Source organism: Pholcus phalangioides, unplaced genomic scaffold (genome assembly GCF_987345545.1).
Source record: "Pholcus phalangioides strain wild (caught in Gottingen) unplaced genomic scaffold, Ppha-v1.0 ptg000037l_1, whole genome shotgun sequence".
Classification (NCBI taxonomy): Eukaryota; Metazoa; Arthropoda; class Arachnida; order Araneae; family Pholcidae; genus Pholcus; species Pholcus phalangioides.
Window position 1 is genome coordinate 1,027,112 of NW_028301624.1, and position 24,783 is coordinate 1,051,894.

General features: G+C 34.9%; 1 protein-coding gene and 1 non-coding gene across 5 annotated transcripts in view; both read right to left on the reverse strand.

Annotated features, from left to right (window-relative positions):
* The window catches only part of LOC149065862 (muscle calcium channel subunit alpha-1-like), a 140,003-nt gene that overhangs the window by 45,146 nt on the left and 70,074 nt on the right, over nt 1-24,783 (reverse strand). For all 4 annotated transcript variants that reach the window (XM_089253400.1, XM_089253399.1, XM_089253398.1 and 1 more), the window contains exons 8-25: nt 21,245-21,348; nt 21,013-21,128; nt 17,984-18,031; nt 14,218-14,296; nt 12,897-13,057; nt 12,539-12,764; nt 10,630-10,840; nt 10,204-10,324; nt 9,068-9,144; nt 6,065-6,246; nt 5,935-5,953; nt 5,771-5,810; nt 4,385-4,571; nt 3,047-3,176; nt 2,829-2,888; nt 1,448-1,554; nt 591-678; nt 383-490 (exon numbers count right to left, since the gene is read on the reverse strand). In XM_089253400.1, coding sequence (XP_089109526.1) covers nt 383-490; nt 591-678; nt 1,448-1,554; nt 2,829-2,888; nt 3,047-3,176; nt 4,385-4,571; nt 5,771-5,810; nt 5,935-5,953; nt 6,065-6,246; nt 9,068-9,144; nt 10,204-10,324; nt 10,630-10,840; nt 12,539-12,764; nt 12,897-13,057; nt 14,218-14,296; nt 17,984-18,031; nt 21,013-21,128; nt 21,245-21,348 — 2,064 coding nt within the window. The remainder of the gene's footprint in view (nt 1-382; nt 491-590; nt 679-1,447; nt 1,555-2,828; nt 2,889-3,046; nt 3,177-4,384; nt 4,572-5,770; nt 5,811-5,934; nt 5,954-6,064; nt 6,247-9,067; nt 9,145-10,203; nt 10,325-10,629; nt 10,841-12,538; nt 12,765-12,896; nt 13,058-14,217; nt 14,297-17,983; nt 18,032-21,012; nt 21,129-21,244; nt 21,349-24,783) is intronic.
* Nucleotides 7,579-7,652, reverse strand: TRNAT-GGU (transfer RNA threonine (anticodon GGU)). Its single transcript has one exon. It is a non-coding gene; the product is annotated as a tRNA-Thr (tRNA).

Consider the following 24,783-nt stretch of genomic DNA (forward strand, 5'->3'; position numbering starts at 1 on the left):
TGCTTCAAAAACCTCTTTCAATTGATAACAGCCGCAACAACCTTATCAATTAATAACAGATTTCTTGCCTGCATATAATCTGCACAGACGAACAAGTTTCCCCACTTTCAGAAAAAATATAATTTTATATCTAGCAGCAAATTTTTAGACAAATATTTAAAATTTTTTTATTCTTCCAAGGGGAAAAAACTGTAGGTATGAAGCCCAATGGCATACAATCTGTATTATCAAATTCAGATATTTTTAAACCATAATCTGCAGATTACATGCAGGAAAATATGATGTATATAGTACAAGTTTTTAAAGAAAAAACCATTTAAAAATTTAAAAATTATCATAAAATTATGTAACATGAAAAATAGTCGAATGTTTTTGGTCGTACCTTGAAAAGTTGGACACCGATGACACCAAACATGAAATTTAACAAAAAAGTGACAAGCATGATGTTGCCAATTGTTTTCACTGCAACAATCACACACTGGACAACATGCTGCAAACAAAGACAGAACAAAAACAATAAATATTACAAATGGCTGTAAAATTCTCAGTGACATAAAAAAAAGTTATTTAGAAACTACGAGATGCAAAACCTTCAATCCTTTGGCTCGGTTGATTGCTCTGAGTGGACGTAAAACCCTCAACACCCTAAGAATTTTCACTACTGATATGGCTCCATTGCTAACAGAAGGGAAAAAAAGTCAGTTATTCTGATGTTCTGACATATTATAAAAACAATTAAAGTAGAACTTCATTATAACAGTCTTACATTTGCAAGCAAGCGATTACACATTAATCAGTGTGTTGTTTTGCATAAACATTGGTGCACTGCATGAGTCATACCACTCCCCAGTCAAAAATATTAAGATTAATGCAGTGTGTATCACACGCTCATCTTTTTTAATTCAACCTATGTTGAAGGCTGTTTTTCAGTTTAATACAAAATGAACAATTTTTATAGCTAACTACTTTACTTTCATTATTGTACAACTTATTGCATTGCACTCCTATAAAAAAGTATTTGTTATAAACTGCGCTTTCATTAAAACAGGCAATCTTCAGCCACTATTAGTTCATTATAATGAGGTCCTACTGTACTTGTGTAAGAACACTTTATGTCAAGACTTGACAAATCGGAAAAAAATTAGGTGCCAAGAAATTTTTTCCCCGATAGAATCAGTCCAAAAAATAATGTATTTTGTTACTTGTCCAGAACCTAGGGATCTCATTTTACATGCTAGCAGACACACAGGCATAAGTTCCAATAATTTTGTGCTGCCCTTTGATTTCAATTCAGTTATCATACATAAAAAATATTAGGTGCAAATTCCAATTTTTTAGTCGCCATGGTTACCTGGTGCCTGGATCTGTCCAGCCCTGCTTTACATTATGATAAAGATTGGTTTCAAAAAGGTTATTTCAGGCAAACACAGAAAGCTTCAATACTCACTCGAAGCCAAAGGAAATGAGCGAAACACAGACGACTAATATGTCCAAAAGATTGAACGCACTTCTACAAAATGATCCGGGATGCACAACAAGTCCGTATGTTATAGCCTAATGAAGTGAATAATAATGATTTCAATAACAAATGTAAGGAAAAATATTGTAGTGAAATGAGACAAAAGTTTTAAAAATTATTAGACTAATATTTTTTTATAAATAGAAGTTTTATTCACAAGAAAAACCCACTGAAAATGAAAAATCTTTTGCATGTAAAATCTGTATCTTTATTCTATTAAAAAAAAACATCTTTACTGTCGTAGGGAGGGGAATCTGATTCGACTGCACTTCCCCCTACTGTTGAACGAAAATGATTCACTAGGAAATACAAAGTGCTATTTCTCCCCAAGTGAAAAAGATGCATATTTATCAAGTTTGCCATAAGCTTTGTATTAATTAGTTTTAAAGCCAAAAACATGTTCCCCTCAAAACACAATGTTTTGCATTGTTCTGCAACAAGCCCTCAGTTGACTGGAAATGTTCTGTGGTAAAAATTCCCACAATGGTTTTAAAATTATTCCTGATTGATCTGCACTAGAACTGATTATTCTGTGATGTATGTAGCAGATTTTGCATATTCTGCTTTGGGGCACATGATGTCCATGATAAAAAAGCAGCCCAACTGTGGGAAAATCGAACACAGATGGATGGTGAATTTTTGCTTGGCTAAGATACATAAAATCAATAGGCTTTCTGGATAGTATACCGAGGTGAATAGGAAAAAAAACTGCTCTCTTCTGCCACCATCTGGAGGCCATTAGCTGAAGTTGAAAAGATGCTGCAATGTCTCTATTCAGCAAGTAATGCTACCATGTGTGTGCTCTAATGAAAGAAGGATCATCTCTGTGGTATAATGGTCAGTACACTTGCCTGATATGCAAGAGGTCCTGGGTTAGATTCCTGGGAGAGAAAAATAACACTTTTCCTTTTCACCTCAGCATAATATCCAGAAAGCCTATTGATTTCACAGATGGGACAGTTTTATCTAATAAATCAAGGTAGAAATGATCACACATATACACACAGAAAATAAAAAAATAAGCCCTGTAAGCGGCGAAATATAAATCACTAAATCCCCCCCCCCCCGATATGCCATATTTTTTAATGAGGTATGCTTTCTTTTGATTTTCAGCAGGTGCAAACCAAGGGATGTAGGGAAAAGTATTCCATTGAAAAATCAACTTTACAAAGTACCTGGGCTTGTTAATGCTAAAATAAGCTTTTAAGAAGGTGAGATATCTCGTCAATGCCCCTTTGGGTTAAAGTCAAAGAAATTGTTCAATTCAAGTTTTACTGTATTTTTTAAAAATTCAATAATTACCACATACCTTCAATGTTATCTCTATAGTAAATATGGTAGTAAAAAAGATATCAAAATAGTTCAGCACCTGGAAAAAAAATCAAAAACTTCAGTTAATTTTTGCACAAAATCACAATAACTAAAAACTTAAAGTTTGAGTTCCATAAATCGATATTTTGTTCCAATATAACGGAAAATACAAAAAAACACCCAATTGTTCATTTATTTAAAAAAAAAATTATTTACCTTGTTTCGATCGCTATCTGAATTTAGTGGATCTTCAGCAGCTAACATGGCACTGCTGATAAGGATACACACTAAGACAGTGTTACTGAAATAGCTGTGATTGATAACCTGATGACAAAAAACTCTGACCCTACAAATCAATGGGAAAAAAGACATAAATGACCTTAACAAAACTATTTATCCAATTTATTTTTTATAAACATGTTTGTTTCTGGACTGAAAAAAAAGGTCAAAGGTTTGTTTTATTTGTGACATTTCTCTAATTTAATAGAATAACATCACTATAAGTCGAAATGATAGAATATGATCTTGATATGGCCGAATAAATGTCTTGTTCACAATTGGAGCCTGAAATCAAGCTTTATTCGGGACACTTCGTCAATTTTCACAGCCCGATTGATACAATATGATACAAATTCATTCTACCAAACTAAAGCTTAATACAATAATCGTTTGTAAGCTAAACAATTCAATTCGTCAGAATATCAAGTATCAGGGATCATTTACACATGACAAATATAGTCCATGTCACTCAATGTGATCACATCAGGACTCTGAATTTCTGATAACAATAACTGAACTCCCATGTTATGATATTGGTCCATTTAATTTTTTACAAAAATGATAACAATACCCAAATGGTATTATCCATGATTTTAAAAGCAACATCAACTGTGCTTTATATTTTAGATTACTCAAGCTTTTCTTTTTTTCCCAATCACATCAATGTAAAAGACTTTAAAGAAATGATTGCAAAAAGCCTCAAGCGTACATACGTAAAAAAGCAGCTCAACATTTTAGAGGAATCAAGCTTCCAAGAATAGACAGTACACTACAGAAATATTTACAACAAGCAGTTACCTGCAGCTTCGCTCTTGTGGATTTTGTAATCTGAAAATTCATTCTTATGACCTCTTTAGGTGTTGAATTTTTAAAAAATCTATTCTTAGTGAGTTTCTACATTATAAAATAAAACTGACCAAATTTCACATTTACAGCTTCAGCGGTTTGAGCTCGACGATGATGAATCAGTCCGGGAACATGCTATTTTATATACAGTGAAACTTTGCTACTCTATATAGTGATAAATTCATCTACAACAATATTTTTTCAGGTCTTGTTTGGAAATGCCTACACTCGAATGTTAAACGGCTTCTCAATACAATGATAATCTCTCTTCAACAATATTTTTTCTTGGTCCACAGAGTATCATTATATCGAGGTTTCACTGTATATAAGATGCACCTTTACAGTCAATTCATAAACAATTTTTGGGTTGTTTGGCACCTACAATTTTTTTTATAATCTTTTCTTTTAAAAATACAAGATTAAATTTACCTGTTTGTTGGAGAAAAAATGAAAAATGAGCTGTAATTTGGAATGGGTATGATTTTGTTTGGTATGTTGAGCTCCGACATACGTCTTGGCCTGGCACCTTGAGACCCAACACCCGATGCAGCTTCTTCACCATTTTCTTCTTCTCCCTCTCCTTCCCCTTCATCCTCAGCATCTGCACTTTCTTTCTCTAGAGAAAAGGGAAAAAATGCCCAAAAGCATCTGTTAACATATGAATTTTTGTCTTCTTTAGAATATGCATAGTTAAAAGTCACTAAACTGGTTCTATCACATTATGCCCTGCTCCTAATGTGAAATAGAAATTGAAAATACATGATTCTTATTTTGTAGTAATAAAGCAAGGTGGCTCTGCTTCAACTTTGAAAATGTTTGTGGAAATTTAAATAAGACGAGGAATTTATGAAGATATTAGTTCTATTAACGACAAACTGAGATTATTTTTGGTAAAGGTGGCCCCCATCACGAAGACAAAAGTAAATGGGGGAAGATTTTAAAGTGGGGCAAAAAAACCTTTGTCTAACATGTGCAGTCAAATTTCAATCACTAGAAGTATTCCTTCTCTAATGGATGTCTATCATTTGAGTTAATTCAAAAAATGCCCAGAACTTTTTTGCATGAATGAATGAATGCCAGGACTCTGCCACAGAGATCCGGAAATTTCGCCTCTAACATTTCACACCTGGGACATTTCATCCCCAGAAATTGTCCATTTCATGCCTGGTGCATTTCGTCCCTGGTAATTTTACACCTGGCATTTCGCCTGCCCTGACCATATGAATGACTCTATGCGAGTGACCAAATGATTAGATATTAGATGAGTGACCATATAAGTGGGTGAGTGACAATATGAGCATGATTGACTGCATGAATGAGCGTAGTGCCGTCTTAATGCATGGGCTCACCAGGGCGCCTCAACACAAGAGGGGCCTCAGAAAAATAAGTAGTTGAATATTTCGATAATTTAACGGGTAGGACCTCCATGAAATCACTTCGCCCAGGGGCTCATGATGCTCTTAAGACGGCTGTGAGTTAGTGAACAACCATATGAATGACCAAGTGAGTGACCATATGAGTATGTGAGTGATTGATTGTATGGTTGGGTGAATGACTCAGTGAGTGGCATAACTCACATGCTATTTATACAAGGGCGAAATGTCAGGTGGGAAATATCTGGGACTGAATGTCCAATTCACCTATTCGCTTACTTGGTCACTCATCCGGACACTCACATGGTCATGTGCTTGGTCACTCATACGGACATTCATATGGTCAGACACTTTGTGTAGAAGTGCAACAACTGTATGTACCATATTAAGGTTCATGCAAAAATTATGTTTCTAAACACAGAAATAAGCTATTTCCACTCACCAACTTTTTCTTCATCGCCTATGGTAATCTCCACAGGACCCTAAAGATATGATTAAAATTTAACATTGAAAAAAAACCCCCACAAGGCTCATGAATAAAATATAATGAAAAAATAAGATAATTATACAAACGATACTTAAATTGGGACATATGGCTCTACGAACCTTCTTATCAGATGCATACCTATAAAAATTTAAGAAAAATTATCAATGTTCAACAAACATCAAGTATTCATGCAACACAGCATTTCATCAATCATGACAGCTGAGGAGAATGAGCTTTAAACACACTTACCCCACATGGTTCATCTGAATCGAATCTATACGGACCATTTCACTTTTTCGCCTGTTTCTCTTGCACATTTCATCATCTGGTTCGGAGGATCCACCTTTAGATTTGCTGCCTTCTTTTTCAGTGCTTCTCACAGTGCCTTCTTCAGGAGCTCCTTCCTCACCTTCCTCTTCCTCTCCTTCCTCCTGGGATTATTTTAATAAATTATTTTTAGATATATATAACATCTTAATTTAATTTACTGTACCAATCATAAAGTACTTTGTTTTGTGAGACTAATAAACATGTATAAGTTTTGGTTTGATTTCTGTCTGTAGAAGTGAAATATTTGTGGCCGTTGTACTCATAATTTTGAGCCTCCAAAATTAAACATTTCAATTCATTGGTAAACCTTCACCCTTAATCAATGATCCACTCTGGCTATTAGATAACACAGTGAGCTTTTACACCCAACAGGGTCAATGCTCTATTGCCAGACCAGTTGCCCAATGACCGGTATGCAAGGGTTTCTGTGAATCAAGGGAGGTTATGAATGATCCAAGGCATAGAATTACATGCATAGAATTTCAAATTACTTCAACTAAATATGGATGTCGAACATATATCTAAAGCATATGAAAAATATAGCCACTCAAATAACAATAATTATGGCAAAATATAAATAAACTGCCCATAAAAAATTATGGTTGTCTCATTCAAGTATGGATAGCTTCTTTTTCTTCTCGATTTGTATGTATCATCTATTTGTATCAATTTCTATCAATTGTATTTAGAATTCACGACCCCCCAGAGGTAAGCTGTTCCATTTATTCACAAACCTTTGCAGAAAAACTCCCTGCGACACCACAACATAGAATTGTCTTTTACCAATTGATACTGGTGTCCCCTTGTCAAAGCAGTCGATTGACGATGTATCAATAATTTGTGATCCATCCTGTTGAAAATTTTAACCAGTGAGATCATATCCCCTGACACTTGCGTTCATCCAATATAAACATATATTCAAAAAATAAAACCTCTCTTCATAACTAAAGCCTTGTGTGCCAACAAGGACATGCCTAGCTCTTCTCTGCACCCCTTCAACCAAGTCTATGTCCCTCCGTAGGTATAATCTCCAAAACCTTACAGAATACTTCAGTCCAGGATGAACTAAGCCTCGGAAAAGCGGAAGAATGGATACAGGAGAATGCGAAGAGAACTTTTCAAAAATAAAACCGAGTATTCTATTCACCTTTTTTACCACCGCTGAACAAGCTTCAGAAAGCTTAAGTCACTTGTCAATGAGAATTCCGAAATCAGTGACCCTAGTCGCATCTGGAATAGTGATACCATTCAACTCGTAAATTTGGCCCATATCATTATATATCGGAATGTCAGAGGAATATCAGATATTGTAATTACAATATAGGAGATCTTTTTAGAGAGATATAGATGGCTTTTTTCTCAGCTAGAGATATCAAGGAAACACTTATTTTCCGGATATTATGCTGAGGTGAGCTCGGAAAGAAAAGTCATCACGTCTCCACCGGGACTCGAACCCAGGCCCTCTTGCATACCGGGCAAGCATGCTACCATCTACACCACTGGAGACATATGAATCTGCCTTCCTAATTTCACGCACTGTGTCGTGAGGCGCTGAAGTAGAGGCATTAGTAGCCTCTCTTAACTTCAGGAAATGGCCCCCGGGTGGGACGGTTTTTAGAGAGATATAGATGGCTTTTTTCTCAGCTAGAGATATCAAGGAGTGGCGGAGACGTGATGACTTTTCTTTCCGAGCTCACCTCAGCATAATATCCGGAAAATAACTGTTTCCTTGATAGGAGATCTTGTCCTGCATTGTGCAAACTATTTATGTCACTAATTGATTAATACAATACAATACAATACAAATACAAATACAACGCCACAACAGGCAAATTGCCAACGAGGTGGCTCTAACTTTTCAGGCAAATATTTATTTTATCCTATTTGGCTTTGAAGGAAAATTATTGGGAACAATAAATTATTTCCCTTAAAATGATGTAAATTTTCACTTCTTAATCTAGTGATTCTGATGCAAAATTCCATCAATCTATATTAGACGAGATCACCAACTATATTGATTAATATCGTGAATCTGACAAAGATCTGAATCAGATACACAATAAAGCCTGTGTCTTTTAAGACAGATGTACAAACAACAAAAAGATTAATATATATCTTTGTCTCTCTCTTTATAGTCTCTTCGTAGCTTCAGCTCAGTGTGCCATCAAGTGCATGTGCAACTGTTCTCTGCACCCCTTCAATCACCTCCATGTCCCTCTGTAGGTATGGTCTCCAAAACCTATTAACATACTCCAATCCAGGATGCACTAAGCTCCAGAAAAGCAGAAGAATGACTTTAGGAGAATGAAGAGGCCTTTATGAGAATGAAACTGAGCATTCCATACATTTTTTTAACCACTGCTGAACAATGTTCAGAAAACCTAAGCAGTCGTCAATGAGGATTCTCAAATTGGTGATCCTAGTTTTATATACAGTAAAATCCCTCTTAACGGGCACCTCTTAGATGCAGTCACTTCTCTTTTAAGGCAAAATAATGATTTGTATGATGAAAGCATACATCTCTAACTCCTGATTAATGGTCACCCCCTCTTTTATGGAAAATTTTTTTGTCCTGTCGGTGACTGTCCATATAGTTTCCTAAAACCCATCAGTTTCCTGAACTTTTTGTTCCACCTCCTCAAAAAATTCATTTACCCTCATCACCACCCACGTGATATGGAACCATATGATCCCATAGCTTCTATTCCCCCCCCCCCCATGAACCATTCCATCGCCCAATGAAAGGGGGCATTACCCACTTTGGAAAACACTGGCTTACATCTTTCCCAACCAGATGCTTGGAACAGAACATGCTCATGAGTCAGTGAATGGCTATATATAGGATTGGCACTCTGTAGCATATAATAATTTATGATATAAACCATACATAGTTCAAATCCAGAAGTAAAAACCAAAACTAACCTTTTCCACACCACTCAAACTATCAGCATCAGCCAGGTTGTCAACAGCGATAGCCAAGAAAACATTTAGAAGGATATCTTTAGCCAGTCAAAGACATTCATTACTTATCTGAACTTTATGTATATAATTTAAAATGAAACTAATTCAGAATTTGTTTTTCAATTTGAATAATTTTGGCAATCAAAACTAAAATAAAACAATTAGCAAGACATCTGAGTTATAGGCATCATTTTATTGAGAATCTCAGAAAAATGATGCAATGTATCAGTGCAGGTATTGCATTACATAATTTTCCCAAGAATCTCAATAAAATGCCTTCAGCTCAGATGTATTGTACTAACCAGAGAGAGTTTTTTTTGTGTTTACCATAGTGATACAACTAAATACCATAGAAGCCAACATTACATAGAATCAACTATACAGGATTGTTCAGCAAAATTAGATTTTTGGCATAGCTCGAACTTCAAGAAGAAAATGTGATTTAGCTGGCCGTTTTGAAAAAAAAAATTCTTGCGTCAGTCAGCAACAGAATCCATCGTCTCAGCAGTCAAGGCATAAATGTGAAATGGTCTCCCTTGCTTGCCTTAATGAATAACACACACACACAGATCTTACAACACATTTAAACTACACTCATAAAATATTCATTCATTATCAGTTTCATCTTTAGATGATAGAGCAGATAGATATATGCAACAACTGAACAAATGCATGCATGAAACTTAAAATAAATACACAGGTAACAATATAACTCCGACACAACCACTTCTTCAGAGAAGTCAAATGGGAGTACACTGTTTAATATGTCTACGAGATGAATGTATGGTTTAGTAGTAGCGACTATAACAAAAATTTCATGCACTTCTGTCTATACATCCACTTCTATTCGGGCAACAACTAAAAGATTGATACAACTGACCACATAAAATTGGGGCATAGGAAGATACGGGGCAATCTACCTTATACAACACCCTCCCTCCCTTCATATGAAGAGCCTGTATCCACTTATAAGTTGGGGAGGGTTAAAACATGTTTAACTATCTTCTGGTGATAAACTGGTTATCTAAGTCTATATACACCACAGAAAAACTATTCATATGTAAGGTCGACAAAATATGTATGTACAACAAGGATACAGTTGCCACAAATGAAAAGTATGATGAAGTATATGCTCGCCAGCACCCCGATTGAGCTAACACCGCCATAAGCTTTAATACCATCGTACATCACTTCATTCCAATCCTCACCAGTCAGAATCTAAAATATGAAGAAACAAAACAGGTTTGCAATGAATTGACAAAAATTGATACAATATTTTTTGTCATAAGCCTACATATCAATTTTAGTAGAAAATGAGGGTTGGTAATGAATTGGGCGAAAGAGGGTGGCTTATCGGGTTCACACTAAATCAGAGGGGGGCTATATCATATTTACAAGCTGAACAAAAATTGTAAAAATAACCAGGAATGTAAAAATACACCACATGGCACCTATTTTTGATTGATTAAGATCATAAAGCAAAAAATGTCAATGAGATAATGGTAATAAGAGAAACACATTACCTGAAATACAGTGAGCAAAGCCTCAACGAAGGTATCAAAATTTCCTCTGGGTTTGTCTTCCAAAGGTTTGTAGTTGAAGCGGCCACCAAACACTTGCATGCCCAGCAGAGCAAATATCATAATGAACAGAAACAACAGCAACAGTAAACTAGCGATTGACCTCACGGAATTGATCAATGAAGCCACAAGATTACACAATGACTGCCAATATCTATAAATTAAAAGCAATTTATATTGAGGCGGCATTGATAACAAAAATCATATGATTCAAGATTTGTTATAAACAGATGCAAAATTTGGTTATTTTCACATCAACATTTTAAACTAAATTTGAGTGCATATAAACCAACGTCTAAAACTACTAATTAATTTTCATAACATAGATAAAAGTATGTATTTCTTCCTCCCCCCCCCCCTCAATTCAGTGGACCATGAATAATTATCCATAGGCAAGGGCAAAAATGAATCTAAAGAATTGTTAATCTCGTTCCCCAGCATAGCTATGCCACAGTTCTGCTAATGAGAGTCATGAGAGACGTTCAATGATTTCTATCCCTGACTAAAGCCCAAGTACACATTGGGCATGAGTGTAATGGGACCAATATGGTGCAAATATGCAGCTAAGAAATCGTGTCTAGTAGTGAAGACAGCAATGGTCTGGTCTTGTGATGAGTCAAGGATAAGACTGATAATGTCTCCCCAAGACCAGCAATCTACGTTCATTCAGACAGTGAGCAAAGTATTCCTTCATTCTTCCTTTAATTAGGGTGGTAGCAGATCTATAAGATATATGCTTGATGCTGGACTTCACTATGGTCAAGTTTATTTTTCAAAAAGGGCATCTGCACCTCCATTCTCTGGAATGGTGCCTATCACAGAACTACTACTCCTATACAATCATCCATTTTAATCAAGATCAGAACACATTCACAGATTCTCAAATAAGATGGTTGTTTGTATCTTGATTTGACACTGCCTGTAGAGTTGAGGAGGAGTCTGACAAAATCACTTCATAAGTGAAACTGTCACTTGAAATACAGTTGGCAACTCTTCAATTTCACTGTCAAATGTTGAATTCGGTCTTTGATGTTCGGCAAATGGTCATTTTACCAAAAGAAAACAAATAGGGTAGTTGGTATACAAAAACATTTAACACTCATTGTACCAGTCGTTGCAATGAAATGATGGCTGGTTGTTATAACAAGAATCATGTATTATTCAGAATGGTGTAATGGCGGAATAAAGAACAGCATGAACTTCAGAGTGACTGATGTACATGTAGATTCCCTTGTCAGTAGGACAACGAGTATAAATAGTGTCCATCACAATGGCAAAAATGACAAAACTATTAAAAGACTTTATTTAAAACAAGTAAGTACAGATCAAGCTAGACATACTTGATCTTTACCACCTGTCTTTTTTTATACATATAGATATGTTTTTTTTGACCGAATCCATTCTTCGCGCATGTATCAAGTTAACCATCTAGATCACAAGTGCACCTTCAGCACATAAGGGGGTTTGCCAAAAAAATTTCTTTAAAAAGCTGATAATCTTGCAATACAAAGAGAAAAGAATTCTCTATCTCGTGAGAATCTTGATAGAAGCCTTTTCCATTGAAAATGGAACACACAATTTTCAAGACACTGATTTTTCAACAAAACTAATTCAAACCACAACTAAAGAAGTTTCACTTCAAAAAATTATTAATCCATGCAACATGGATTGGGCCAAGAACTAGTTCATGGCCCAAGAATGATAGCTGTCCCACATTTCTTGCCTGAAGATTGAAAAAATTGTGCATCCCTGGTTTTGATTGCAGTTAAACTACATTAATCTTGTATAAACAGAGTTTTTTTAGACATTTTAGAATTTGGGGATGGCAGCATCACACACACAATTGACTTACTTAGTAACTTTAAATATCCGGAGAAGTCTTACACAACGCAGCACAGACACACCCAATGGAGGCATAATATCAGTGTAAAGGAGCACCATCTCCAGAATGGAGCTAATGACAACGAAACAGTCAAAACGGTTAAAAAGGCTCACAAAATATCCTTGGAAGCCCAAGCTGTACATCTTTAGAAACATCTCCATTGTGAAAAGGGTCACAAAAAATATGTTTGCCTGCTCTGTAACAGAGAGGGGGAAAAAATTAACGAAACAATAATATACATCTCAGACAAAAAATTGAGAGCAAAATCGATGCAAATCGAAAATATTAACATTTTTTGAAAGTTTAATGTGTTGATTCTTCACCTCACCTTGAAAGAGATCCAACCACGTTGGTTGATGATGATGCTCAGAAGCTAGAGTAATGGTATTGAGAAACACTAAGACTATGACTATCCAGTAAAAGGCTTGCGATTTGACCATCTTTCGGCACCCTCTACGGATTCGTCGATTGTGTCTGTCAAACTGCCTCCTGCTCAGAAAATGGCAAGGAATACCAGTGTTAATGATTACATACTTACAATCAACATGATTAAAAATAACAATGATAGCTCAGTGAACTTATTATTTGATACTTTCATATTTTTGTACCTGACGACAAACTATATTTATACTTATTATTTTAACTTATTATATACTACACTTATTATTTTTTATGGTATGAATTTCTAAACAATGCATTAAATACTATGCAAGATATTTACAAAACATTAGTACAATGAAGAAATTGCATTGGCATAGGCTTTCACAGCCGGCATCTGACTAAGAACAAGAACTTACCGGACTGTTAGTTTGTGGTTTGCTATTTCTTTCTGAAATTTTGTTTACAGCTGTGACAGACATTTTCAGAGGAGTCTGGAACTACTGTACCTAACACAACACCAGGACCATTTATATTTTACCTATCATCTATTTCTAACAATAACGAAACTGGGGCAATCACTCCGCTTAGTAAAGAACCTAAGAGATCCTCTTTCAGCAGAGGGTGTTTATAAAATACCATACTCATGCTGCAAACTATAGATTGGTACCACCAAGAGATGCACAGCCACCAAACTGAAGGAGCACAAAATGAGTTGGAGACTGAGATAAGTTGATATGTCAGCAGTAGCCAAACGTGTTAAAAACTGGACATGGAATGGATTTTCAAAAGACCACAGTGATTTCATTCAATGTTCACTACTATCCCCACCTATTACCTATCTATCTATCTATATATATATATACTATGCTTGCCCCCCAGAGAAATCAAAGATGTTTCAGCATAAGAATAATTTCAACAAAAAAGACATTTTGGGAACCAGGGTGGGTTTTATCTTCAATCCTTTCATGTGCTGAAATTTTCTCTGAAAATAGATCTCTACCAATCACAAAAAATAGTAATTATTCTCAGCCAATTTCGAATGGGAATGAGGAAACCAGAAAATCACAACAATCTATAGCAAGTAAAGCTGGAAAAGTTGATGATAAGGGCATGTCGTCTGCTCTCAGTAGACTCATCTCTGAAGATGGCCAACATAGCTGTAGGAGAAACGTTAGAAAAAAAAAATAGATGAAGCACAGGACCCTTCACTTAACAGCACAGAAAGTTCTTATTCTCAATGAAGAAATTGCTATAAAAAATTTACATACTTTCTTATTTCCCAACTTGAAGGTGCGGCAACATTTTCTTGACTGCCAATTTCCCCTTCCACTAGATCAACTTCGGGTTCTAGTAACAACAAAAAACAAATCCGAAATAAATTTGCTTTTCAAAAGAGAAAACTTAAAACATCTTATATTTACCAAATTGACCCTCCGTCGGGTCAGGCACAATCACTGCTACTGATGAAAGGTTAACCTATTCAATAGAGCCACAACTATGGCAGACAATAATTTATAATACAGGAACATTGGCATACGTAAAGGGGGGTTGGGGTTCTAACCCCCTGTCAAGCCGAGATTAATGTTATTTTGCAGAAAAAACTTAACCACACACCCCCCCCCCAGAAGAAAAAATAGAAACCCCTCCTTCAGAAAATTCTGTATATGCGCCTATGTACAAGAAGATATGCTTGCACCAAGCCTCCGCTGCCAAGCTTAGATATCTGAAAACTGGCAAGAGATGTAACCCAAGACTTATTGTGCTCAATGGAGAATAAAGCATCCATCAGTATTTTTAATGTGAATACGACTTTTAAATCATCTGGAGATACTGGGTGCATTCAGGGGCCAGTACAGAATTTTTTTCTAGGGTCCTATTTTTGTGAAAAGGATCATTAATTTTGTGAAAAATAAGTAATTTAGCGAGAAGCAAAGTAATCTAATTAATTTATCACAAAAGAAATGAAATTTCAAATTTACAGTATCATTAATTTTTATTTTGTGGAAGGTCCACTTTGCAAGTCCAGAATTTTGTGAAGGGTCTGTTTTTTAGTTCTGGATTTGTGAAGGGTCCGGGAAACGAACCCAATTTTTGGCTGGACAGACCCCTGACGTTATCAAAAATAATGAAATAATGAAATGCATGAAAAATAAATACATAATGAAATAATTAAAACGCTCGTATCTCAGGAAGTATTCAGAATATATCAGTGTTTTTGATGTCATAGGTTAGATCTCGTTAACACAAATCCAATAATATTACTGTGATTCTAATATCTCTTTTGGGTTGGGCACCAGGCTCGCAGTCCACTTTCGTAATAAAATTAGTTTATGCTGTATATGTCAGGAGGTTTCCAACACAAATAGAACAGAATGATGTCATCTTGATAGGTATATTTGATATCACTCTGGTTTTAATACCTATTCTGGTCTACTACTACTACACCAGACATGGACTTCATCCATATTCCTCTGCGGAATACAATCATAAATGTCTCAAAAATTGTATATCCTATACATGAGGTTCATTCACGGTATATAGAAATGGCTCTTAGAAGTATTAGATCAATAATGATATTTTATCAGTAAAACATAAGACAATAAATCTGAGATTGATGTGACGCGCATTCAAATGCAATGTTCAACTGTCTTTTTTTATGGTAAATCTTATCAAAAACTGCTCTTTATATTTTCATGTTTAAAGTTGGAGAGTACTTTTATAGATGCCCTGTGTATGCTTAAAATTGAACCGCTGCACTTTCGGTATACCTAGAACCACAGACTGGGCCAAATTGACCCAAACTGTGAAGAAATTTTTTTCCTAGCAAAAACAGAAATTTTTCGGTTTCTGTGTTTTTCCCTACTCTTATTCAATGTTGTTTAAGTGTGTATGCATAATGGGAAAGTATTTGTTTATGAATACAAAATGGGATTCAAAATTAGTTAAAAATGACGCAATTCATTAAAAATAAGATTTAGTATACATTGTTTACGCTATTCATTACAAAAACTTTTTCAGTAATCCCACAATATGAGAAAGATGTCAAATAAGCACATCAAATTAAATACGAGACAGTCTGATGATTCTGTCAAATAAGTATTGATTTCTTACTGATAAGTGGAATTTATGACGAGCTGTTTGGAGCAATTTTTTTTCTCATTATTCTTGCACACTCACCGAATGTTGAAGTTGCACAGCCAGTGCAAAATTAACAGTTTTGTTTTCACATTTTGGTGTTACCCAATATCAGACTCGCTTATTTATATTTTTTTGGATGCTCACTAACAGTTACATGTTCAAGAGTCCACAAACGTTTCCTCTTGCGCAAGGGCAGCACATATGATGAACACAGCTCTTGAATAAGATTTTAGAGAAACTGCGTTTGAAAAATAATTCTGCGCTTCTCTATACAAAATACAGAATTTTATTTTTAGAGAGATCTAGGATGTTGCAGAAAACGTAGACAGGTCAACCCCGTGACGCAACCGTCACCGCATATTTTCAGGACATCTGATCGGCTACAACTTCAGCAAACTGTGTTGAATTATAGTGTGAAATAGTTTCCGGAAGCTTTTTGGGGCTTCCACTGCCGATGTCCACTGTCAGATGAAGCGTGCTGAGTAATAAAACATTTTTATCTTTTTGATAATTTGATAAATTTTGATAAATACCTTCTTTGATAAATTTTCATTATGAAATAGAATCATTGTATTCCAGTAGCGATGTTTCATGCAACTATAGCTTCACTATGTTCATTGCATCAGAAATATTTACTGCTCTTTCATTTCTTCTCATCCTTCCTAAGCTCATATTTTGTGGCTTTTAGCATTTGAGCCAGCATCAGTGTAGTGAGAGAAGGTGTCAGTTGAGCCATTTCTGCCATTGTTCTCAAATTCCTTGATCAGTTGCGTCATGGAAAAACGTATTTGGCGCAAGCCAAAATTTTATTATTTTTCTGTGACATCGTTTGCCTACAGAAATTTCAGCTACATATTTTTTGTAGAGAGAAACTTTTACTTTCCCAAAACATTTTCTCGAGTCCCATCAGAATACCAGGTATTCGAATTTACAAAGGAAAAATATTTAGCTCTACTTGCTATTCCTTCATTGAAAAGATAATCTCCTCCAACAATAAATGGGCCTCGACCTTGAAAAATATTTATTCTTCACTATCTTCATTTAGAAATTCTTTTTAGAAGGGTGATGTATACACTTTCAAGAAAAGTATACATCCCCTTTTTCCCATAGAATAGTATGTTCGGTCAAAATGACCCAAACCGCGGTTCTAGGTATAAGTGCTTATAGCTCTGAAACATGAAATGTGAAGAGGATAAAATTTTTCGTGAATATGACATCATGAAAAGTCAATTTTTTTTCATTATCTGCGCTGAAGGTTTCAAGGTAAATGAAAGCGAAGTTTGATTTGGGTTAAATTGACCTACTCCGCAGTTCTAGTGTTAAAAAGGTAAATTTCTTCAAAATTAACAAATTAATCATTTAGGATAATGCTTATTTTTTATTGCCAAAGTTTAGTGTGATTAAATATATTACACTACAAAGAAGCAGCAGTCATTCTAGGTATAACATGTTTGGCCGGCCTTTCTAGGGTTAATTATAGTTATGTATTCAAAATATATTACAGAAAAAGTTAGAAAATCACTATTTTATATACAGAATGGACAGAGCACTATCAGGCTCTGTCACTTACACGATATAAGCTCATTGTTCTGGAAGACATGGTTGTGCCAGAGAAAGAAAATTCTGAGTTACAAAAAGGAAAAAAAAATTGGGGTTCCCTATCATGGGATCTAAATGACCACTAGTCACACAAGTATGTGCATTCATATAAAATTACAAAAAAACATGTGCGAAGTCAGATATAACAAAAGAGAATCAAAGGAGGAGTATACAAGGAGTTTGAGAACCCCTTTGATAATATACATTTAAATATTACATTTGCTGGTTTACATACAGCAATAATCTCAATCTAAAACATAATTACAAAAGAAAAATAAACAAGAACAATGTAAATACCTAAACGTCCTTCTTGGTCTTCCCCTCCATCTTCCGCTTCAATGTCCTCTGCAAAAAAAAAAAGACTTGATAGGCTAGATACATAATTAACGATTTAATATGCTGTTGTTATATGTTACTGCCAAAACCCAAGAAAAGTGGCAAAGAGTTTTGGCCAGGTGTGATTTTCCGAAATGATCCTGGCTTTGGATGGCCACTTCGCAAAGTAGCCATCAAAGTTTGATGATCTCAAGTCAAAGTTTGATGTGTTCATGTAAGATGATCTGGTACGTGCCAAATCTATTTTTTCATTGCCGTGGACATAATAGCTGAGTAGCTGTAATGGATTAGCTCCATGTGATGAGAGAAAAAGAAATTTGAGAGAAGCAGCTATGAAAATAATATTATAGACATTGTTTTTCAGTCAAATTTTAAGGGAAGGACGTCATTGTTGCTTCGTGAGTGTGGGTCGATGGGTTTTTGCAGCTAACGTGGACATAGTTATCAAGGAAAAACTCTGACTCTGCAATGCCGCTGAATCATGTCTTTTGTTATCCATTTTAGCAAGAGATCTTTGCCATTTTACACACTGGTTGACCACAGCCCGAAATTCGGACATTGCCAGATCAATTTACCAATATGAGAACTGGCTAATTTCGGGTTTTGGTAGTACATATACAAGTCTTAGAAGTTCAGCAGGACAGCTGATAAAAATACAGAGTGTTCTGTTAATGGATCGACAAACTCAGAGGGTTATTAGTAGGCATCAACAGGAACAAAATTACAATGGAACATGGTGTCGCAAACCATGTTGAGATGAAAATCATGAAAAAAGCATGCAGGCTCTGAGTCCAGAGGCGACGAAAGGCGGATGTCAGTTGATTGCTGAATGAGTTTGGGGTTCGCACACCATATCTGACGTAAGTAGCATTGGGAAACACATGTGCTGGGGTAGGATCATGCACTACAGACAACATAAATTAATGGTAGTAAGCATGTGTAGCAGTTAGTTGTCTGTTTCAATGAGTATAGTGATGGCTTTGAGTGTGTGTGTCCCAGAATAATTTTTACATCGTTATAGACTGTGCAATGACATTAGCAGCCGCCACTTCCAACAACTCTTGTAATAATTAATCAATCTTTTTGTAGTTATTGTACTTTTTGTCGTTCCAGCTTGCTGTCGAAACCTGCATGCGTTTTTTGCTCTCTCAACGTGATTTATGATATCATGTTCCATTGCAATTTTTGTTCCTCTTGATGTCTACTAACAACCATCTGAGTATATCGGTCCATTAACAGAACACCCTGTATAGAGCGGAGATTTCATACATAGATGATATGATCCACTGTGAAACATTGGAGAAGTATCTGGAAGGAGGGATTGTTTGTATAGTCACGGGTTTGTTGAAAAAATGTATATTTCCATCCCGGCAACAAGATTTTTTTTCCGTTCTAAATCTGAATAGGTACGATAAAATAAATGAGCTTAGGTGAACACATTTGGGAAACATAAGAAACAGAGTGCACACACACAACAAGGAAAAACATTGTTGTTTCCATGTACCATGAAACCTTGCTTCAAAGACACTCAATATAATGATAAATGCCACTACAACAACGTTTTTTTTCAAGTATTGTTTGAAAATGTCGATACTCTGATGGATAACTGCTGCTTCTTTTGATATAACAATTATCAAACAACGATATTTTCCTTGGCCTGCAATATTGTTTTTATATCAAGGTTTCTCTATATTTCCCCTAATGGAAATAAGTTATTTGAAAAACTGTTGCAATCATTCTATCAAAATGTGAATGTTATTACATTCATTACCCCTTCCATAGCCTATATTATTCTTAATATCAACTCTAAGTAGTTATAGCACATGGAACACGGACGCCAGAGCAAAGCCACTGAACTTATCCAGTTGCTGTGATTCTCTTCCAGTTTTTCATGGTTATAGCTGAATGCACAATAATGTTGATTAGCATACAAGTTAATGGAATATGACAACTCCATTTCTTGTCATGAGAACCAATAAAATATTTTACCCAACAGGAAAAAACTCTTAAAAATAAATTAATCTCAGCAGGTAAATCATGTTGAGGACATGATTGCGATTCTGAAATTGATAGCCGAAACTATTGATTTTGTAGAAAGGAACAACTGCTCCGTAGCTGAATGGATATTCCTAACTAGCATGGAAAAAATCTGCAATGAAAGATAAGATAAAATAAGCATCAACATCAAACAATAAAAAGGTCTTGTCTTCAGCATATAAAAATAGATATGAACAATCATATTAACAGATGCACACTTTGCTGCATTTATTCTAAGCTAATCAGTGTTTATTTCTAATACAGGAATTGATGTCACAAAAGAAGAGAGAAATAAGGGTCTTGAATTTATCAAGCAAAACTGTGGCTGGAAGCTCCCGGCAATTACATTAAAACTTTTGGGGAAGTTTGGACCATTTCATGCCGAAAATGTTTTTTTTACCCTAAGGTTATTGATACAATGTCTGATTTTCATTGGTCGAATACCTTTTATAATGTTTTGGGTAAAGATGTAATTATGGAGAATAATATGAGATTTTTAAACATGCTAACCACAGCCAAAGCATCAACTGCCTGTGCTGAAACAATTTTTTCAACATTTGGTGTATTCATTCCGAATAGCGAAACATATTAGGAGTATGCAAAGCATCAAAACTAGTGTTTCTAATGAAGCAAATGAACAAATAGGATATACGTAAGATATCTACTCAAGAAAAGTTTCTATTTTTTTGTTGTCGACAGTTGCTATCTGCGGCGAGATTTTTTAATCGGGAGATCAGCTCACATTTGCGCCTCGAAGTTGGGAACCACAGGAAACCAACTTCAGCTGACCACCACTGTGGTAACAGTGGGGTTCGAATCCGGATCTTCGCGATGCGAGTCCGTCACTATGACCACTCGACCACCACAGCGGCTTCTGAAACCCCTGACTACCACGGTACGACTGTACCAATTAAAAATGGTGTAATTCTTCAGACTGCAGGACTCATTTTCACCTGCTTGAGTGATCCAGTCAAGATAACCCCTGAGATCTTCCTCTATCTGCTGTTTCTCTCGCAGTTTGTGAAAATCACCCCGAGCTTTCGCTTTCTCTCTTTCCTTGGAAAACTCTCTGAAATAATACAACATTTTAATTAGACTTGAAAAGAAAAAATTCCAGAGCATTCAAATACATTATGTTTAGAGCTTTGTGCAGACCCAATGTTTCAGCTTATGATCACTACTTACCCGCTGAGAACACCAAGTACAAGGTTGAGCACGAAAAAAGAACCAAGGACAATCAGACTGATGAAATAAATCCAAGGCCAACTGCTTCCGATGGCATCATTCATCTACATCAAGAATTTTAAAAGAAACCAGAATTATTTATTTTAGACTATCTTGATTATGTGATATGGTATTTAAACACCATCATGCCATTTATATATTGTACTAGAAAATATTATTTTCAACTATGCCAAAAAATAGATATGACGAAAATTGACAAAAAAGTACTAAAATGTTCTGAACTGAAACTATTTTATAAAAAACAAGATGAAATCATGCCAAGCAAATGCAATGATTTGATGAAGTGATCCCTTTACAAATCATTGGGCTAAGTGTATAATAATTAACCCCCCCCCCCCCCACTTAAATGATAAGTGGGACAAACTATATCCTCATGAGTCAATTTTTTAGACCAGGTGTGCACAACCTTTTCAGTTCCCAGGCCAGCTAAGCAGTATTTCTGCTGCCCGTGGGCGTGAAACTTGTGTATATAAGGTGACCATATGACCCGTATTTTACAAAACAGCTTCATAATTTTATACCTAATTTTGTTAGTCATTTCAACTTTAAAAAATATATATGCAGTCAGATCTCATTATAACAAACTCCAAGAGACCAGACAAATCACTTTGTTATAGCAAAATTTTGTCAAAAAGGAATCTCGGGTTTTCACATTGTTCTTACGTAAACTATCTCGGAGGATAATAAAAGTGTCCGTTAAAACAAGATTTTTACTATAACAGTATTTATTAGAACAGGTATTGACTGTATGTCCCTTTCCCCCCCCCCTATTTTCAACAAGACTAAATTTAAGTTTTAAAATCAGGAATTCGGATAATTTTCCCATATTAATTAATATAATATAATTAATAATTAATTATATAATAATTGTGACCCTATCATAACCAACTACAGTCATATAAATACATTAATCTCACATGTTTTTTGTTGTTTTTTTTTTTTTTTTTTTGGTTAATTACATCTTTACCCTTTGTAACTCGCAGTAGTCCTCCATTTCACGCAATGGACGATTTTTTTGGCTGTAATTTACTTGCTTTCAATAATTGTTTTGGTGGTAATTGGCAACTGTGTACTTGCCTTCATCAATATTTATTGACTGCAATTGGCACCTTACTTATTTAACAATTTTTCGTAATAATTGGTGATATCTTGTATGGATGTCAAATTCCCCATACTTTTATGAAGGAAATATGGTCAGCCTAAGCATTTATCGTGTTGTGTGTATTGATACTGTACTGCTGGAATACAATTTGTGGGCTGAACAAACCCCCCTTAACACTACGGCACATTTGGCATACGGGCTGGAGGTTGTGCACCATGTTTTAGATGATTTTGTACACAAACACATAAATATTAGCAAATTGAACCAGATCTTGGGTAAAAAAACAAGTTTTTTTTTATAAAAATTGCAGTTAAAGCTGCACTTATCCCCTTTCAATTTATTAAATAAAGTGAAAAAGTTATTTCGGTACAAATGGCTTTGTAAAACCTTATCATGCTTTGTGACTGCCAATTCTGTTCACAAAAAATTCTGTATTACTTTAACTTAGCACAATTCGTGTAAACTTCTTACCGATGAATGTGCTCGTTACACGAATCGGTCGTTATTTGAATCAAACTTCCCCCATATGACATAATGGAAACACAGATAATTTGTTCCACAATTATTCATTCACAAAAAATGATTAATAAGAACGGTATTTAATCATTAATCAATAATACAATGCAATAATAATTATAATGCAGTTCCTTTCAGGCAATCACAGTATCGACAATAGTGTTCTATGTATTTTCCTCAAGTTTAATCTCATCCAACACATTTTAGAACCAACTATAATTTCTAACCACTCCAGCTCTACTTTAGATCTAATAGCTTTTTCCAACAAAATCCCAGTATCCGATTCCTCTGTTTTTGATGGTTGTTCCGACCACAAAACTTCCTTTGTTAATTTTTTCCTTCATCACACCATTCTTTCCTTTATATAAAAACTCACTACTAAATTTTAAAAAAAGTCAACTTTCCTCTCATGCAAAATGTCCTTCATACTCATCTCCCCCTCTTCCTTTAACGACATTCATTCCCTCTGGAGTAAATTTAAAGCTGTAATTGATAAATGTAAAGCCACTGTTCAAAAAATACCTCATCTAAATACCTATTCAAGCGCAATATCATCCATCTGAAAAGAATTTGCCGCAATGTTTCCAAACTGAAACTCAACCAACATGAAACTATCAAGTTTTTTGGAAGAAAAAAAAATCCAGATTTGTACCAAGTCTCTTTAACATTTTTTTGAAGCTGGGACAGCCAGATTTTGAGGTTTTGCTACAATGATTTTAAAAAAAATTAGATACCATCTGAAACAAATTAAGAAATGCCATATAACAGAATTAAAAGAAAAAAACCATTAAAATTGCCACCAGAGTACTCTGAAATTTTGTAAAAAAAATTATAGTTTCGAAAACTGTCAATGTACTTTTTTTGGGAATGACCTAGGGTACGCTGATTTAAATCAGATTTTTTTTAAAATCATTGATTTAAATCACAAAATTTAAATTGTTTTTTCTCTACATAACTTCAATGACATCGAAGTAAAAGTATCATGGTATGGTATGCATGTTGCTGAGATGTGATAAAGTTTGTGATTAAAAGAAGTATCAAAGATCTTTAGGGTAAATGTAGACAAACTTAATTCCTAGATACAGTGCAGAAAGAAAGCTGCTCTATTTCTAGTGCACTAAATATTATCAATGTATTACAATGTGGCACTAGGATTCCCCTGATTAATAAACAGAAGAATTATTTTCTGTATAAAGCCTTGAATTCTATGCCCTAAATTCCGATTCAAAATAATAATAGTTGTTCAAACATAAATATCATTGGTCTTTCGACTTTATTTTTCCTATTAAAATTGAGTTTGTTCTTTTTTCTTTTTTTAAACAAAACTCATTACATCTGTGAAAGAATGAAAATGTGTAAACTATTAAGCAACATCATGTAAGTTAGAAAGAAACACATCCATTAATTGTGCAAGAAACAATCTTGTCAATAGAGTTTGTCGTATTTAATTGATGCTGAATGACCCTTTGGTTGTACATCGAGTGAATTGAGGTCTCTACATCATATTTGTGATATTGAGTTGCCACCACTCATTCACTTTAATGTGGAAGGAAGCTCATGAACGAAAGCACTTTTCTCTACCAAAAAAATTTTAATGCATTTAGTTAATTTGGGCTCAATGACCTTTCATGTTACATAATCACAAATTTTTGATGTTCGTATTTTTTGATTGTGGTTTATTCATTAATAATACTGAATTGAATTTGAGCGATTAGGAGAAAAAGCAGTTAGGTGATATGAAAATATACATTTTTAATTATTAACAAGATTTGTTTTAATTAATAAGCAGTCAGTTAATTTTAATAAAAAAAAATCTGATTCAGATAAAAAAAATCCGATTTTTTTTATATTTTTTCAAAAA